This window comes from Otolemur garnettii, unplaced genomic scaffold (assembly GCF_000181295.1).
Source record: "Otolemur garnettii isolate 467f Iridium unplaced genomic scaffold, OtoGar3 scaffold00012, whole genome shotgun sequence".
Taxonomy (NCBI): Eukaryota; Metazoa; Chordata; class Mammalia; order Primates; family Galagidae; genus Otolemur; species Otolemur garnettii.
The window spans coordinates 23,135,074-23,153,930 of record NW_003852407.1 but is presented as its reverse complement, the minus strand read 5'-3'; the positions used below and the strand labels follow the sequence as shown (position 1 = coordinate 23,153,930).

General features: G+C 38.6%; 1 protein-coding gene across 1 annotated transcript in view; it reads right to left on the bottom strand.

The window, feature by feature from the left end:
- Positions 1-5,834: 5,834 nt before the first annotated feature.
- The window catches only part of CDH2 (cadherin 2), a 219,346-nt gene continuing 206,323 nt past the window's right edge, over positions 5,835-18,857 (bottom strand). Inside the window, exons 15-16 of the mRNA XM_003784768.3 lie at positions 17,753-17,917; positions 5,835-7,266 (exon numbers count right to left, since the gene is read on the bottom strand). Coding sequence (XP_003784816.1) covers positions 7,060-7,266; positions 17,753-17,917 — 372 coding nt within the window. The 3' untranslated portion in view covers positions 5,835-7,059. The remainder of the gene's footprint in view (positions 7,267-17,752; positions 17,918-18,857) is intronic.

Here is an 18,857-nt window from a genome sequence, read left to right as displayed (position 1 = left end):
ATATATACTATATTAAGTGATTAGATTAAGATTATTACATTATATATTAATTAATATAATATATATTAATATGATATATACATTGTGATTAAGTCATCTAATCTACACTAATACATAGTGTATATGTATTAATATATATACACTTAATCTGTATATATATTTTACATACTGGTTTATAGATAAGGTATCTGTCCACCACCATTTTTCTGGTTCACAAAAATATTTCTAGTCAAGAGACCAGACCTGCTTCCAACCCTGTCCTACCATCTAAGAGTGGACATTTAAAACAAAATATTCTAATTCTAATGAAGTTATTTTTTTCAAAGAGAAATTATAAAGAATATTTTTCAAACTTTAAGGTGTACTTGGAATCAACACAATAATTTGATTTAGTTGCAATTAAAGGTGCTGTAATTACTAGAAAGCTACAAATAGATTTAGAATTTAGAGGTGCGACTTTTTCATTTGTCATCAGCAGTTCTGTAAGGTCGGTAGTCAAAGCTCACACATCACCCCATTTTTTTCTGTTTTTCACTCAGCCTAGTTAAGGGTTTAGTAGGTGGAAAAAGAGATGATGTTGTAGCAGGAGAGAGAGAGAGAGAGAGAGAGAAAAGGGAGAGTCTTCCTGCTTTTACCCTCCAATTCCTTTTTTTTAATTGTGTTTTTTTGACAGTCTCACTCTGTCACTCTGGGCAGAGTGCTCTGGCATCATAGCTCACAGCAAACTCAGACTTTTGGGCTGGAGCAATCCTCTTGCTTCCCTCCCCAGCAGCTGGGACTACAGGTACCTGCCACTATGCCCCAGCTAGTTTTTCTATTATTATTAGAGATGGGGGTCCTGAGCGGAGATCCACGTGCCTCAGCTTCCCAGAGTGCTGGTATTACAGGAGTCAGCCACTGCGCCCAGCTCCAATGCCTTTCTTAATGAATGTCAACCAGTGGATGTTTTCCCAGGAAGAGATTTTCTGTTGCTGTTTTCTTATTTTTCTGTTGTTACTGAGGCCTTGGTAGCAATGTGACTGGCAGGTATTTTATGCTGTATGATCCCCAAATCATCTCACGTGAGTCAAAAAAGTAACAGTTGAGGATAGTGTGCCTCTTTTAGATCTTCCAGTTGTCCTGGTAAGTTGATTTTCCCATTTCTCCTTTAAATATGAAAATGATACTTTTTCCCCCCAAGGAGGGAACCTGACAGTGGATTTACAGTGAACAACCATAAAGCTGCTATGAAGTAAAAAGGAGAAGGAGCTTGACTTCTGAAGGCTGCCTTTGCCTTTCACACCACTGAGGTCAGTTCCCACGCTAGTGGCCTGGGGATACCGAGGACTGTGGGAACAAGCGGCGAGCGCCTGGGTCTCTGAGGTCACGTCTCAAAATGCAGAACTGGAGGTTCCTGGTTTCAGAGACAGAGAAATGAAGAGCTGCAAAAACCAAATCATTGTGAGGTTTTGGCCACACCAGCCGTCCCGTGCCTGTGTGAAAACGACCCTCAAATAAAGCTTTAAAATTGATACATTGATACATTTTATAAATATGTTACAAATATTTATAAAAACTGAAATTATTAAAAAGGTGTTAATAAAAAAGAGATGAACCAAGCTACCTTAGACAAAATCAGGTATTTGGGAATATAAAAAAAGAAAAAAGAAAACAAGCATACTGTATTAATATGGAACAAAGGGAATTTAGGGCTAAAACCACAGAAAATGACCAAGCAAGATACTTCCTGTAGTGAAAGTTGAAACCCAACAGTTTTAAGCACATATCACCATGGCCTGAAAAGACACAAACCCTAAACGCTAGTGGGACATGTAAATAAACCTCTTTCAGGAACTGATAAACAAAAAATAAGTAAAATATAAATTAATAGGCTTAGAAAAATGTGTACCCACTAGCCAAGTGAATATTCCATATCAAAAAATCAAAAACTAGTTCTTTGACAGATAACAAACACTAATGACTACTCTGATGAAGAAAAAAGAGAGAAGAATTGAAGGAAATATAATTCTAGTGTATCAAGCAGATTTTGTGAAGATAATGCTGTATGAAGCTTTCTATCAGTAAAGCTTTAAAATGATAAATGAAACATTTTTCAGAAAAATGTAAATTGTGAAGACTGGTCAACAAGAAGTGTAATACCTGAATATACTAATTTCTACTGAGTTATCAGTTTATCACTGTATCAATTTTAAAGATTCCTACCCTATCCCCCACAATGGCAAAATTGTAGGAGAGTTATGACATTTTTTTAATGAACAGATTATTGAGATTTATATAATACATTTCAGAACACAGGGGAAAAAAAGGCAGTCTTTCTGAATATTTTATTTTAGGCCAACATACATCTGAGATCAACAATGAATAAATAGTGAAAAAACAGAGAAGCATAAGAAGATCACACATAATTTAAAATTCCTAAGTAAAATAATAGCAAATCTAATATATCAGCTCATTAAAAGAATAACATTATGACCAACTGGGGTTGATTCCAGGAAAGTTTTTTGAATATTTGAAAATCTAGTAACCTTATGCCATAATTCACTATAGTATTATAATCACTAGGTAGATGAAGAAAATAACATTTTGTAAAATTCAACATGTGCACGCAAAATCTCAGCGCAAACTAGCTATAAACCTACACCTACAGTAAATGTTATGTATAATGGTGATATATATAAAGCCCTCCTACTGCAGATAGTAATAATAAAATAATGCTTGTAATCATCAATTCTACTAAATGCATAGGGCAAAAAAATTATTAATCTTAGAAAAGACCAAGAAAAAACAGTCATTAAGTGCAGTCATGATTATCTATTAAGAAAATCCAAGATAATCACCTATTAAGACTAATGCAAGACAGAAAGGAAATGCAAGTTGATAAATTTCCAATCGAGCAGTAAAAGAATCATTAGAACAAAATGCTATGAAAAGTGGAGCCCTCTCATCGTAGCAATAATTATGAAAGAACAGTGTAATGAGATGCTTAGTGAAATTCTATGGAAGTATATCTATGATCTGAAAAGGGAAAGAGATACTGTGGTATTGAATAGGATAATAGATGAAACCTTTAACTTTTCACGACTCAATAAAATGTTGAATAAAAGTTGTTATAGAACTTGACAAAATGTTTCTAGAATTTGTGCACAAGAGAAAATGTGGAAGAATATAGGCAATTTGGACTAAAAAGAACAGTGTGGGTAGTGTCTTCTCAAAACTAACATTCTAGTGTAACAGTCTAGTATTGTGTAGGAATTAAAGATCAATGGGAAAGGGCAAGAGATTCAGAAACAAACACGTTTGCATGGGGATTATGTATGTGATAAAGATTACATTTCACATAGTTGGGTGATAGTTGAAGTTGTGTACCAAGCACTGTTTGGAAAATAGACCATGGATCTAGAAATTTTTTTGAAAGTTAGATTTATACATCATATAAAATTTCTAGGTGACTTAAACAGCTAAATGCAGAACAGTAGTAAGAAAACAATACTGGATAATAATCTTAAAATTTCAAGGTGGAAAACACTGAAAAATCTATACTCAAACCTACTGAGAATAAACCCCATAAATGTAAAAATTTCTATGAGACAAATTTCTGTAAGAAAATTCACTAGATTAGCAAAATACCAGGAAAAAAAAATCATATAAATAGATTTTGGGGGGGTGTAGACAGACAGTGCTGATAGGAATGTAAATTGATGTAGTCTTTAATTAGGAAAATTTGGTAATGTCTTTTTAAAATTTACATACTTTTATTATGGAAAATGACCTATTTCACAGGGATTCTAGCACTTATATGCATGTTTTTTATTCATGATATTACAGAAGAGGTCTGAATCAGTGGGAATGGCCTAGGAAAACATGTTTTTGGATGAGGTCCATAAACCACATTCATAAATGTATAGTTTTCAAGGTTTTTAATTACATAACATGGTTACAGGCATTGTACAGAGTACTTGAAACCAGCACCAACTAACTTCCCACAAAAAAGGAATAAGGGCTTGGCGAGATTGTCTACATTTTGTGGTTACTATTTTGAGCTGCATGAAATCCTTTTTGCCAGAGAAGGAAGTGGCTGGCTTTTAGAAAGCTGCTTCTTCTTTTAGCTAAAAGGCACTTTGAAGCATGCTAAAAACATTTGTAATTTCAGGCATGTTTAATTAACTTCTCTCCACATTCTTTAATCCAACAATTCCAGCTCCCAGCTTCTCTTAGAAAAATACTCCCATGCAAAGAGACATGCACAAGGATATTTATTGTGGCATTGATTTTAATAGGAAAAAACTGGGCACAACATATTAAGAAGTTGTTCAATAAAACTATTATGTTCATATGATGGAATACTATGTCACAGTTAAAAGGAATGAGGTAGATGTACATATATACTAACATGGAAAAATTTCCAAGATACACTCTTAGTGAAAAAGGCGAGTTACAGAATAATACATAATGTACAATCTCATTTTCTTAAAAACAAAGCAAAATAAAATATTTATGGAAATGTGTGTGTAGAATTGTTGGAAGAGGAACTAGAAATTATACCAGCTCAATAGAACTTCTTTCGATAGTAGGGCAGGTTCTATTTTTTATTAGTTTCCCAGTGTTTTTTATAAAAAAAAGTTTCTACAAAGGCAATACAGTTGTGTGTTACAGCTGCAAAAAAATTGACATTTACATTTACTGACTGTGTATTGCATATAAAATGTTTACCATTAATACTCCCCGATTTTATACTCACACACACGTCCTCACACGCACTACACGGGGTCTGTGTACACCCACCATAACAGAAGTGATGAACTGTGTTTGTTGATCTAAATAATGTCAATTTTAAGTGTTTCGGTGTGTGAATTTGAAAAGATAGTTCAGTTTCATCTGGAGGTACAACAGCATGGAGTCACAGTCTTAAGAATCAATTTTAGAAAAGATTATTCCAATTAGCAAATTTAGTTAAGTTTCATTCTGGAAATTCCTGGAAGCAAACCCTAGAATTTAATGATTAGAAAAGTAACAAGGAAGTATATCGCCTACCGTGTCAATCAATAGAAAAATAAATTTGACTGTCTGATATAAAATTACTTTTATGTGAAGCAAAAAATAAGAGTTAATTAGAGGAGGTATATTATGTATGTTTTCAAAGTGTACAGTGTAAAGAGTACATGATGGGATAATGATTATGAAGCAAACAGACACACGCAACTGAGAAGTTCAAGTCTCCTAAGAGTCACTAATAAATCATAGGGAGACATAGCAACAACTTTGTAAAATTTAGTCGGATTGTTTCTATGTCTTGTCTTCTGTGACCGTTTCGAAAGCAAATGGTCAATTCAGTGAGTGAAAGCCAGTCAAGCCCAAATGTGTTTCACTAAGCACATAAAACAATGGCTTCAATGAACTGCGCGAAAATTCCAGTGTCCACTGCCGTTTCCTGCCCCAGGCCTGTACCCCATTTCATTGAGGTTTCCCTCGTGCTGGTGGCTCTAATGGGAAAGGCTTGTTAGAGTCAGCACAACCATCAGTTTGGGCAGCAACATACTAAAACACAAGTTATCCTAAGCATCGACACAAAACTTCAGTGAAGTTAAGGGACACGATTTCTCTGTCACCGCTAGTTGGGTCTATCCCCGAGTCCCTTGATGTTTTTCTTCTCTGACGGTAAGATCCGAATCGAGGCTGCCGCTCACTGTAAATGGTTGCCAGGCTACACGTTTCAGTGGTGAATTGTGCAAGAACAAACACATAGTTTTGTATTGTTCTCGACAAAACTCCAGTACTTGGAATTTTTGCAACATTCAAAGCAGCTCAAGTAGAAAAGAAAAAGTTCAAACCAGTCACCAGATCCAAAATTAGCATTTTATTCAGAACGCTGGGGTCAGAGGTGTATCATTTATATTCTGGTACACAATACAGAGGCAAAGCTGTTGTCAGAAGTCTCTCCAGTTTAAAAGCTTTTTTTTTTCCTCCATTTTTTTTTTTTTTTTAAAAACACACACTTAGTGCCACCAGTGTCAGGCCACCCCTTTCTTTCCTTTCCTTTTTTTTTTTTTTTTTTTGGTACAAATTATGTAAAACATTTGTGCTAAGAACTTTTCTCCCTCCCCAAACAAAAAGAGAAAATAAAAAATAAAAAAAAAATTAAAAAATTAAAAATTGAGTATTCTAACTACAGCTCAACAATTGAATCAAATGTCACTTTGTTTTGTAAATACTTTATCCATAACGAAAAGATATAAACATGCAAAAAACCTGAATCCATAGTCCAAATAATACATACACATGATCTGAAGTTCCTGCACTTCTCCATAGACTATGCCAATAAAACATTATGTACACATACCATTTTTACAGTGAAGTGGAAAAAATACAGAAATAAAAAAGTGTACATGGATTAAGACCAAAATGTGTCTAACATTCTAGCTTATGAAAAAATTCAATTTTGCTATAAATTGGTGATATGAAAACTCCCTTTATTTGCAACCAGCTGCGTAAGTTTTAAGATTTTAGTGGGGAAAAAAACAAAAAACAAAAAACAAGAAAACAAACTAAAGTCTAAAACTAGAAGTAATGTACATTTTCCAATCTCATGGTCTTATCCCCCAAGATAATAAAATCGCTCCATGAGTTTTTTGTTTGTTTGTTTAATTCTGTATTTTAATAAAAGCAAATGCAATGTAACAAAAGCATGTTGAAGCATATCATGGTTTAACTTACTGCTCCCACCACAAAATATTTCGTCTTTTACTTATCGTTTCAGAAATCAGTACCATTAAAGCCTTAAACATAAAACTAATTCCAATCTGAAAAAGGTACAAAAAGGCACATAAAATCCCAGTGCTTCTGTACTGTAAAATTCAAGTGTAACTGAGCTCAGTGTTTTTCCAAACAGTATTGGATCACTGATATTCCCTCTGAGCCCAAATTGGTTTGCAGCCTATGCCAAAGCCTCCAGCAAGCACTGTGCTAGTAGACTACAAAGTTAAAGCCTAGCTTCTGTATGCTTTTTGGGAATATCAGTTGAAATTGTTTGTACTTGTCCAAAAACCAAGTTCACCCTGAAGTTCAGTCATCACCTCCACCATACATGTCAGCGAGTTTCTTGAACCGTGGCCCCCAGTCGTTCAGGTAATCATAGTCCTGCTCACCGCCACTACTTGAGGAATTTAGGGAGCTCAAGGACCCCGCCGTAGAGCCACTGCCTTCGTAGTCAAAGACTAAGAGGGAGTCATATGGTGGAGCTGTGGGATCATTGTCAGCAGCTTTAAGGCCCTACGGTTTGGAAACACAAAGAAAGAAGGAATTAAGAGAGGGTTACAGTTTGCAAAACCACAGGTAGATCCTAAGGATTCCATGGGGTCAAATACACACTTGCTCGTAAATTTCCATTTACAGGCCACAGCATTTTCAATACACAGAAACTGGGGTTATGGCTCTTTGAAAGTGAGACTCAAACTAACTTATGTCTTTCCTCTGTGAAGAAAAAACATAAGTTAGTTTAGCCAAGGCCTGTGAAGGTAGGGCTTAACTGGATAATACGTTTGACAGGCAGCAGAAATGAACAGCCTGCTGTTGGAGGCAAAGAAGAAAGAAACGATGTGTAGAACAACGTTGGATTTTTAAAAACAATATCTCACTGACACACAAGCTGAGTTATATCACGGTACTACTATGAAATCAATTCGTTTACTTATTCAGCCTGGATGGAATACTTACTGCTCTCAGGAAGCCTGACCAATGCCATGTGCAGCAGTCCACTGTGTGAGATTAATTTTGAAGGAGCCACTGAATGGTGGAATAGCTGACGTGAAATAACACAAAGGCTGGGAAATCACGTGATACATGGACCCTCATCAAAGTCAGGGTCAGAAGGTTTTGACAATTAATATGCTGAACAGGAATCACAGGTAAGGTGAAGACAGGAGATTGCAAATGAGTGCCATAAGGTCCTCACCCCTTCCAAGGTTATAATCCAGCATAATAGGAATTAGTGCAAATGATAAGTAATGAAACTGTGAAGTCCAGGCAAAGATCACCAGGATGCTGAAAAAATCTCAGACTAGTTTTAAGAGCTGGGATTCAAAGAGAAAGTGGCACTGTATTTGACCTAATTTTGGAAGGCTATAAAAGGAAGAATGAAGACAGGCCAGATACAATAACTATGTAAAGAAAGATGCTCATTAAATCATTTATGTTTAACATAAAATGTCAAATTAATTGATAAGCTGTAGACAGGGATTATGTTTCTAAATAGCTTTCATGAAGCTTAAAAAATCCTAATACACCTAATCCTATACACTATACATTGTATAAATGTCAGGGAGGAGAGAAATTCTTTCAGTCTAAAACAACATACATTACTGACCTCTTAAAAAAAGATTTTAAAAATAAGAAACGAATAAATAACTACCACCTATATTCTTAATTCTTGCAAATAGAAGCTTATTAACATGCAATTAAAATATCTACAGCTAGTTCTTAACTATGCTCTCTCTGCAAAACCTCTGGGGAATTAATATTACGTCCTTTTGGCATTTTTTTTCTAGTTTTTTCCCCAGTTCTATTCTAGTACTTGGAGATCTACCAACATTAGTACTTCAAACAATCACTCTTTTCCCACAACTGCTTTTCAATTGCTGGTGGGTCCATGGTGGCCTCACCTATCCCGGATGTGTCACAGACTGTCACGAGATGTGAGTGCTTCCAATGCACGTGTATTTTGTGAAGCTGTACGTGTGGTTTTCTATAAACTTGTCTTCATCTATTCTTTCAAGTTTATACAGGAGGAATAGAGGTGACAGACATGCAAAGTAAGGTCAGAGTGAGTACAGTGTAGTGCAGTGGGCCCCAACCTTTGTGGCACTGGTTGGTTTCATGGAAGACAATTTTTCCATGGGGAGGGGGTGGCCTGGGGGTAATGGCACAGGAGATGGAGCTCAGGTGACAATGCTGTGAGCCTGGTTCCTAACAGGCAGCAGATCTTGTAGCCCAGGGCTTGGGGACTGCAGGCTTAGTGGATTATGGATGTGATCCTAAGTTGACATCTCAGATCTGTCCAGCACGAGCTTTGGGACCTCAGCACTTGCACATCTCCCAGTGTAATAACAGTAATAAGAGTATTATACTGTGAAGACCAAATAAGGTAAAGGGACCCGAGGGCTCGCCATGTGCAGGGCTCAGGGAATATTAGTACTTTAAACATTTTAAGTTTTACAGAAAAATTTTCTGGTTTGGAATTTCAAAAAACAATAAAACCCTATAGACATGGTATTCTAAAAAAAAAAAAAGAAAGAAAGAAAAGAAAATGGTAGCTGCTTGACTTGGAACAAAAAAAAAAGAGAAAGAAAAAGCACATATGACCAATTTTCCCATCTCCATGTGTCTCTAACCAACAATCCTAACCATTGAATTAAGTATTGCTTTCCCTCAAGTCATATAATACTATTTATAATCCAGAAAAGCCTACGTAAAATAAAATGAAGCAAGTCTTCAGCAAAGAACTTCAACGTGTAAAACATAAATAACTTTAGATAGGTTTTTTTTTTTTTAGTTTATTTTTAGAATAAGCTATCAGGCAATTCTGCTAAAATTGAAGAAACCTACAATTTCTCAAAATTTATAATTCTCTTCTGTGGTAGATCGTGTTACTGTCCTCACTGACTCACTGTGCGTCTTGCGTGGGCTGGCCCCACACGCACACTGCCGCACAGCGCCTGCCTGGAGTCAGAGTTTACATCCCCAACCCCAGGGCCAGGCGTGGCTCTGTCACTGGCTTTGGCCAGTGCAATCAGTGGAGCTGTAAAGAGCAGCTTCATGAAAGAGCTCGATCTAACGTGTTTACATCTGCTCCTTCTCCTCTCCCCCTCTGCCAGGAGAGTGGCCTGCCTCAGATGGGCATTTTATTTCTACATGGATCCCGAGATGAAGAAGGCAGGTGGATACGAGACTGAGCCAGGGATGGACTACAGCTGACCTGTACCTTGAGAAGGAAGGAAACCTTTGTTAGTGTGAGCCAACAGTACCCTGGAGCTGTCAGTGTGTCGCCTTAGCTAGCAAAAGCCAAAGAATGCACCTTCATTCGTTCTGTTTTTGTATGTATTTATTCAATTCAAAGACATTTGTTAAATATTTATTGTTGCAATGTATTCCGTGTGCTCCAGCAGAGATAGCACTGTCAGAGAGCTGCTGTGCAGCTTCCATTCACATGTCCCCACCCACCCCAATTCCCCTTCTCCAACAAAATCTAGAGACTGCAAATTTAAGCCACAGGTGATTAGTTCAGCACTAACGTGGGGCCATCCAAGAGCTGGATCCAAGAAGGATCTGAAGGCAAATCCAGAAGAATCTGATAAAGGAGAAGGAGTCTCTGAAAACAAATACTGAATGTTCATTATGATGACAGCTTTATAATACAGACAACAGAGACCACGGCTAAGATCACTCTCTCAGGTCATCGGATTTACTGCATTCAATTTTTAAGTAGAAACACACATAGAGCCCTGCTCAATCTTTATGGTGTTAATAACAAACTAGAAATATGGAAAGGAAGAGACTAAAATTAGCTCTGAAGCGTTAATGGCAGGGCTCACGTGTGTCTGGATTCAGTGGAGAGAAAACGGATGGTCTGTGTTTACCACGTGCGGGAAACAAACACGAGACGTGGTCTGGTGCTCACTGACGTGCTGAAGCAGTGGCCCCCAACCTTTCCAGCACCAGGGATGGGTTGCACAGCCTGGGTGTGGGAGGGAGGGGAGATAGGACTGGAGGCCAAGCTCAGGTGAGCTGCTGTGTGGCCCAGTTCCTAACAAGCTGCACTCAGGGGTTGGGGACCACAGGATTAAAGGACTCCAGAGCCCTTCCTCAAATGTCTAAGGCAACTGGTTTAGTTCCTTAAAAAAAAGAAAAAAAAATGATGGTGTTGACAATCTATTTCCATATCCACTACTGAGATCCTCTAAAACATTCTTTTCTTTTTCTTTTTTTCTAAGCTCCTTCACTGGTTTTCTGGTCATCCTGGTAGTTTTTGAGCATCTGCTTTCTTTAGTACTTTTATTTATTTATTTGTTTATTTTTCGTAAGGCGGTTAAGGCCATAAAATCCATTAGATGGAGACCACTGTGCTGGGCTAGAGCACGGCCCGTTGTCTCATGCTTTAATAATTGCAAAAGGGCTACACCGCCCAACTTCTAAAGAATTCTTAAGCAAGTCATCTTTCTAGGCAGAGGTTAAGTATAGCAGCTGGATAGCACTGATTCTTATCTGAGAATATAATAAGACTTCTGAATGAAGTATTACATCAACTCTTCGTAATGTTTTAGTAATTCTCAAAAGATCACACACGAGTCCTGAAAACCTGACAGGCATGAAATCAGAGTGAACGTACAGAAGAAACCCAGTGGACCCTCTCCGCTTCTTCCTATGGGATCCCCTGTTCTTAGATGGGGGACTCCATTTCACAGGACGCACTGTCCCCAAACTTACAAACTGACTGCGTGGGTTTCTCGAGGTCTGACTAAATTTAGTGAGGTCAGCAGTTGTTCAAGGTAGATCTTGAACTCTGGATAAATCTGAACTATTTTCTGAAGTTTGAGGCTACTCTGGACACTGAAAACTGTGCCTCTGGCTGAATTCTTCCTGAGCTAGTATTTACAGACTCCTGATCCTATGCTTTAGGGGCGAATGGGGATGATTAAACACCCACATTCTCCAGTTAGGAACGCATGTGAGGGACGTAAGAGGAAAGAGGTCCGTCTGACTGCTTTACATTCTGTCTTTTACAGTCTTAGGGCCACTGCTTTAGCCCAGGTCCTCACTGTTAGCCTGCGAAAGCCACAGAAGAGCCTGCCTACTGGGTCTTCCTGTGTCCAGCACTACTCCAGCTTCCGTCCTGCAAACTCCTATGGGTATTATTGGTTTTCTCTCTCAAGTTCCTCGATGTCACTCACCCACGTAAAGCTCTCTGACTCCCCCTGTGACCTATAGCAGCGCTGCTCTAATAGGGGAGATGTTCTTTGGGGTGCATGAAAGATGATTTTCAAATGATGCATGCCACTTTAAAAATAATTCCTTGTATTTAAGCAAATTAAGTTAAAATTAAAGTTTAAAGAGAATTATTTCTATTGAAGAGAGGTGTGCAGAGATGCAAAAAAACAAAAACAAAAACCAAAAAAAAAAAACAACAAAACTCGAAGGTGTTATTCAAATGCCTGCTGGTTGGGTAACCTGTGGGATGAAATCAAAACTGTTCAGAAGAACCTTCGGTGAACTTGAGACTTTTCACTCACATATTCTGTTCAGCTATTCTCAACTCCAGCAACTCAAATGAATTATGCACCCCCAAAGGGAATCCCCAAAACTCAAAACAGCATGCACCTACCTCCATGCTAGGGACATATTCATTCCGTTCTGGATAAAATGGTACTCCTTTGGTTTGAAATGTTCCCTCTCAGGTTTTTTTCATCTAATTAATATCCATCCATCCACCCACAAGCTTATTAAAAATGTCACATCCTCAATCACGTTTTTTCCCTAGCTATGATGGGGAGTCATGGCCCCTCTAGTCCCTTCTACTTCTATGTCATGTTTGGATGAAACGAGATTGCGACAGGCTCTTCTGCAGAAGCTGTTCTGCAACCGCTCCCATTCTGCTCATAGTTCAACATGGTCCAACATAGTTCCTGACACCCAGCAAGTCGTCTCTGAGGTCATTTTGTACTGCTGTTCCAGGCGTAGCTTTCCCCCTCTGCATCTTGTTCATATTGATATCTACTCCTTTCAGAAAAAGCTAACATTTAAATATAAAAAATATGTGAATATAGGCTTGGTGTCCATAGCTCAGTGGTTAGGGTGCTGGCCACATGTACTGGGGCTGCCAGCCGTATGCACCGGCCGGGGCCTGCTGAACAACAGTGACAACTACAATGACAACAAAAAAAATAGCTGGGCATTGTGGTGGACACCTGTGGTCCCAGCCACTTGGGGGGCTGAGGCAGGAGAATCTCTTGGGCCCAGGAGTTTGAAGTTGCTGTGATGCCAGGGTGCTCTACCTAGGGTGACATAGTAAGACTATGTCTCAAAAAAAAAAAATATACACACACACACACACACACATATATATATGGATATAAAAGCACTCTGTGCTTGTGTTACAATAGAATTCTGTGACTTATCAAAGCCAATGTTATTACCCCACTTTCTGGGAATTTCACTTGACTTAAAGCAATTTTTTTGAAAGGACAGGGTTTTAATTGTTTTATTTATAATCTGAGAACAGTACAAAGGTAATTTACTTGTAAGAATAATATGCTACTACCAGTAATAAAGAGATTTTACTGTATGACATACACTGTATCAAGTGTTTTGCATAAATGATCTCCTTTAGTTCTCACTGCTATCTTAAAAGGAGGTTCTGTTACTATTCCCATTTTACAAATGAGAAAACTGGAAATACAAGAGGCTAAAACCAAGGATCTTGACCTTATGTAAGGTAACAGAGCTGTCAGCTGACGCAGGCAGACTTGAATGAACATAAATGCCCAATCTTAGAAGAGTAGAAAGACATATTTTAAAAGAGGAAAATTTCAATTTAATTACTAGGAGATTGTAAATCTTAGTAATTTTAAACAAGTTAATTTGGAAGAAACTTCCATAAGTAAGCCCTTGGTTTTTATACTTCTGAGTCTAACAAAATACCTCTTTATAAACAGAAACGTACAGTATTAGCAAAGTTATTATAAGTATGCTAATATCTACTGTTGGGCTGAGTTTAAAATGAATTGGTTTCAACTTTTCACCCCTTGAAGGTCATGTTTAAAAACATTCAGAATAGAATGAAATTTTGCAGTTGAAATTCAAAAAAGTGTGACTTGTTTTTCTCTACTCACTAGACCGGATGTAAGTTATCATTTTTGAGATTTAAGGCAACCTTCACTCATTATTTAAATAAACAAACTAGAAGATGTTTTCATGAGTCTTCTCATTCTTTATCTGTGAAAGCTCTCCAGTTATAATCACGGCTCCATGATTCTTCCTTCGGAACACGTGGTACTCTGCTAAATTAAATAAGACCTGCAGATAAATACGTCTGTGTGCATTTTAGATGACTTTATAAAATGTGCTTGAGTTTCTTCTAGGTATCTTAAACTGTTTTAAAACTTCATGTGTATTTGTTTTTGTCTGTCCAATTAATGAAGGACATGGAACAAGTCACAGTGGGTCTTCCGGATGGGAGAATCTCCACGGTGCTTTGTGGAGTTATGACTGGCTTAGGCCTTTGGGCAATTTTCATCCTCCTAACCTGTTCCACAGAAATGACCCCACCTCCCTGAGACTCTCCTTTTGGTGTTTTCTGTGATACCTTGATCCTATTGGACTTTCTTCCTATCTCCACCTGGAGGGGCCTCTCTAGGTGAAAATTGTGGGTGCCCTTTCTCCTTGTCTTTCTCTGTATTGAAATCAAGTCTGAATTCATGGGTTTAGTTGCCCTGTGGGGAATGTTTCCCAAATTGGATCCTTTCATCTACTCATTTATCCACAAACTAAGGTACCTCCTCTACCACCACCCAGGGATAGCACCTCTTCCCTGGGCCACAGCAGGGCTCAGAGAGGTGAGTTCTAGGTCCCACCTGGTGCCACTGCATGACACCTAACCCACATTCTGCATGCCCGACCATTCCAGGGTTGTTGAAGACTTAATGAAGAATCAACCTCTAGACAAAGGGGAAAAGGAATTCCAGGCAGCAAGATCAACACGTGTACAGGCAGCTGCACAGAACCACAGGTGGAGATTGTAAACTATGAGTAGATTTCTCTGTCTCTAGTCTGAGAGCTGGTGGCGAGGAAGGGGCCTGAGATGAAGCTGAAAAGACAAATAAGAACCAGACACCGCGAGCCTCCTATGCTTGGAAAAGTTCAGCTCCAGATCCTGGCACATTGTACAAAGACTGAGCTGACAGCAGAGCGGGGGAAACACACAAAGACGATCTACTAATCTAATTTATTTCTTTCGTCCGCATACTACCAGCACCGTTAACGTTACGCGTAGTAGACATTCGATGGCGATATGCTGAATGGATGATCCTCAGCCAGGCTCAAGATAGTTTCAAAATGAGGCATTTTTAACGGAAGCAGGCAAACCTCAAATTATGAATTGATTGTATTCTAGAAGTTAATTTGCAGTCAGTTGCTTGGAACCAAGTTTTTCATAGAAGTAATCACACCTGTTTGTTTTGGTTTCAAGCCCTTTTGTAGACCGTGTACTAAGCACTGTTTTAGAGAAAGAAAATTCCAAATGGAAATTCCTATTGTAGTTATTTCTATTGTGGCCTAAGAAAGGCTGGGTAAATGAATCTTGTTAACTAGATCTTCTTTTCTAGCTCTTGGAGAAGATACAGTACCGGTTTAAAAAAAAAAAAAATCAATGAACACACGTAGACTTTACACATAGAGAAAGCACACACTAAAACAGAAACACAGAATAACCCAGTATCTCCTGGGGAACAGCAGCTCATGCCTGGAATCTTAGCACTTTGGGAGACCAGGGTAGGAGGACTGCTTGAGACCAGGAGTTCAAAAACAGCCTTACCAAAAAATTTAAAAAAAAAAGTAGCTGGGCATAGTGGTGCATGCCTTTAGTCCCAGCTACTCAGGGAGCTGAGTCAAGAGGATCATTTGAGCCCAGGCATTGGAGGCTGCAGTGAGCTATGATAACACCACTGTACTCTATAGCCCAGGTAACAGAGTGAGACCTTGTCACAAAACAAAATTACTAACATCCTGCTTTCTGAATATAATCAGCATCAGCAGCATGAAAGGCTTCATGCTTGGTCTCCATTGAATCTCAATCAACTGTAAATTGGGCAATGCCCATAGTTTCTTGCCCTATCCATCTACCATTGTAACTACTCCATGTCTGAAAACAACAAGACCTGAGAGCCAGGCAACATCCTAGATGTTTAGGTTATAAAAGTGATCAAGAAATAGTTCTGGTCCTGGAAAGAACTCATAGGCTGAGTGGGAGAACGAAACACTGACAGTTACACCCCAGTGGGAGGGGGCGATGACAGAGGAAGCATCTGGTTGTTCCTTCACAGACGTACAGAGGAAGGCTGTACGGAGAAGACGATTCAGTGGAATCCTGAAGGCCCAGTGGGCATCCTGCAGCTGGTCAAGAGGGTAAGGGCTCTGCAGAAGTTACATTTCTTTTGCAGGACTGCAAATATTTCACTGGGGAAGCAGAGGAAGGGCATGTGGGATGCTAAGAGGAGGGCAGGGAGAGGGTGGGAACCAGATTCTGATAGCTTTATAAATATTGCTTAGTTCTAAACCTATGGCCTAACGATTCACTGTATCTTGAAACCTGACAACCACAGGAATAATCCAGCAGCTTCTCATAATGATGAACACCAAATTAAAAATAAAATCATCAGGCACTTAAGTCTAAAGATCTAGCCAACATATATAAATTTCTGTGAATTTCCTTTACCCCGGTCTACACAGAAATAAGAGCTGGAAATGTCAGGACTTATTTCTGTAGGTAAAAGGAGTTACTGACATTCAGTTGCCTTTGCCGTCTGTCTGCTTTGACACTGCGTCTACTACAAATTAACCTATTACCTATTACCTGTTTAGCAGAAGCGGATACGTATGTTCACAAAGCAAAGCAGCATATAATTTAGAAATAAGCAGTAATGGATAGTTGGAGATATATACCTGCATTATATATGTGTGTATATACACACACACACCGATTTTGTTCCTACACTTTTTCTACATGCTGTAAGTGCATCTAAAAACCTAAGGTAGTTTGATTCTGTTTGTATATTATGCAACTATTTCAAGGAAGCCAAGGAAACAAGAGTTATCATCACATGACTGAAAGCCATACACAACAGATGCGTCCTGCTTTGTAAGGCACTGGGACCAACTCCAATCCTGGAGATACTGAGGATATGGCCGGAGGACAGGAGTCCTCCCCTATATTCACCATCAATCCCAATATGTATCTTTCTCTTATACTTCCAATGCAAATTCAAAAGGAGAATTACAGTGAAACCATAGACAAGAGTGAAAGAAGGAGCATAGATCATCTCACTCCAAACCTTAGGCATTAAATGTAGCAGAGCTCTTGGTCAGTAATGAAATAAAAGAATGCCCGACTAATTTTGACAGTGAAAATTGTATCTGTTATATTCAATAGAGAATTAGCTTCCCTTTAATAGACGCTCTTAAAACTCCTCAACGAGACAAGTACTTAAATCACTTACATAATATTTAATTTAGCTCTTCCAACTCATCTCTTTTGATGGAGCCACTGGGTAGGCACTGAATCCTCACCATTTGTGAGATCCAAAGGGTACAGTGTGAGGAAAATTAAAGTGAACTGCTGTTACATTTATCTACACTAATAAATGAAATCAAATATCCTATGATATTGTTAGTCTGTTTATCACGTGTAATCTAGGGGACAAGTCCTTCTTGCGGATGACAGCATGACTAATACTGATAACATACGATAAACATCATTTGAAAAACGCAGAATATTAAATGAGGAATCTCTTTTTGGTCCTTCAAAACAATTACATTTGTTCTTTGTTACTGAGGCCTTGTATGCTTTCAGAAAAAGATAAGCTTGAAAAAAACAAACATGTTTTAATGAACTACACAGTTGTATTTCAAGCCATTTGTGGCCTACAGAGATCTAAGCATTGCATGAAATGAAAAACAAAACATTATCAAGACAGCGAGTCTCTCTTTGTACCTCATTAATGAAGTCCCCAATGTCCCCAGGGTGTGGGGCTGCAGATCTGACTGGATACTGGGGTTCGGCGTGGATGGGTCTCTCGTCCAGTCTTCGGATTCCTACAGGCTTGATGGCATCAGGCTCCACCGTATCAGGCTGCTGGAGCTGGCTCAGGTCATAGTCCTGCCAACGACAAAAATCCAGAACCCATGGTGGATGGGCGCAAAGATGGCGAGTTCCCATCTCTATTTTAAAACGCACACTCAGAACACACAGAAATGAGTGCAATTTAACATAATGGAAAAGTTGCCACTGCGAGTTCTTCATGTTATGATTAAATATTTCTTTCACACAGCTCTTTCTCCTGTGCTTTTCATTCCTGCAGTCTGTGCTCCATCTGCTTTCTGAGGCTTCTCATCAGTTTCCAATGGAAAACAGTAGTGTGACGAGAGGTCTCACTGCAAAGTGACTAAAAACCTACCAGACAAGATGGTCGTACCAGAGCAGCAAAGGTGATAACTTAATGTCTTTAATATTATATAGGGAAAAAAAATGATGAGGGTGCTTTTTTCTTTTCCCTGGAGGAAGGCATTAGTTCATCAAGATTTCAAAGCCACCCCCATCCCTCCCTTCCTTTCTTTGAACGTTCGAGAGCACAGTCCACACACTATGGTCTATGGGCCCAATCTGACTCGTGGCCTATTTTTTCTCTAAGAATAGCTTTTACATTTTTAAAGCGTTACTTAAAATAACAACAACAAAGAAAAAATATACTAAAAAGACTGTATGTGGCCCACAAAACCTAAAGTCTTTACTATTATATCTGGTCCTTTATAGGAAAAGTTTGCCAACCTCTGGTACTGTGGTACGTGGCCAGGGGAGGGCAGATTTTCCTCTAGTCCTGTGGGACTGTCTTGGAAAAATAGTTCACTTTGAGAGAGATGGAGTAGAACTTGTGGAGTAGGATGCTTTGGGCATAAGTTGGGCCCTTAGGACTATTTTCAGCTAAGGCATCAATCAGTGTCCAAATGAACAAAACAATTGGGTGTAGGCAAATGCTCTGTAGTTTTCGAAACTCTAAATTTTGGTTATAGATAATGTCATATCCCCAGCTTAACTCAAA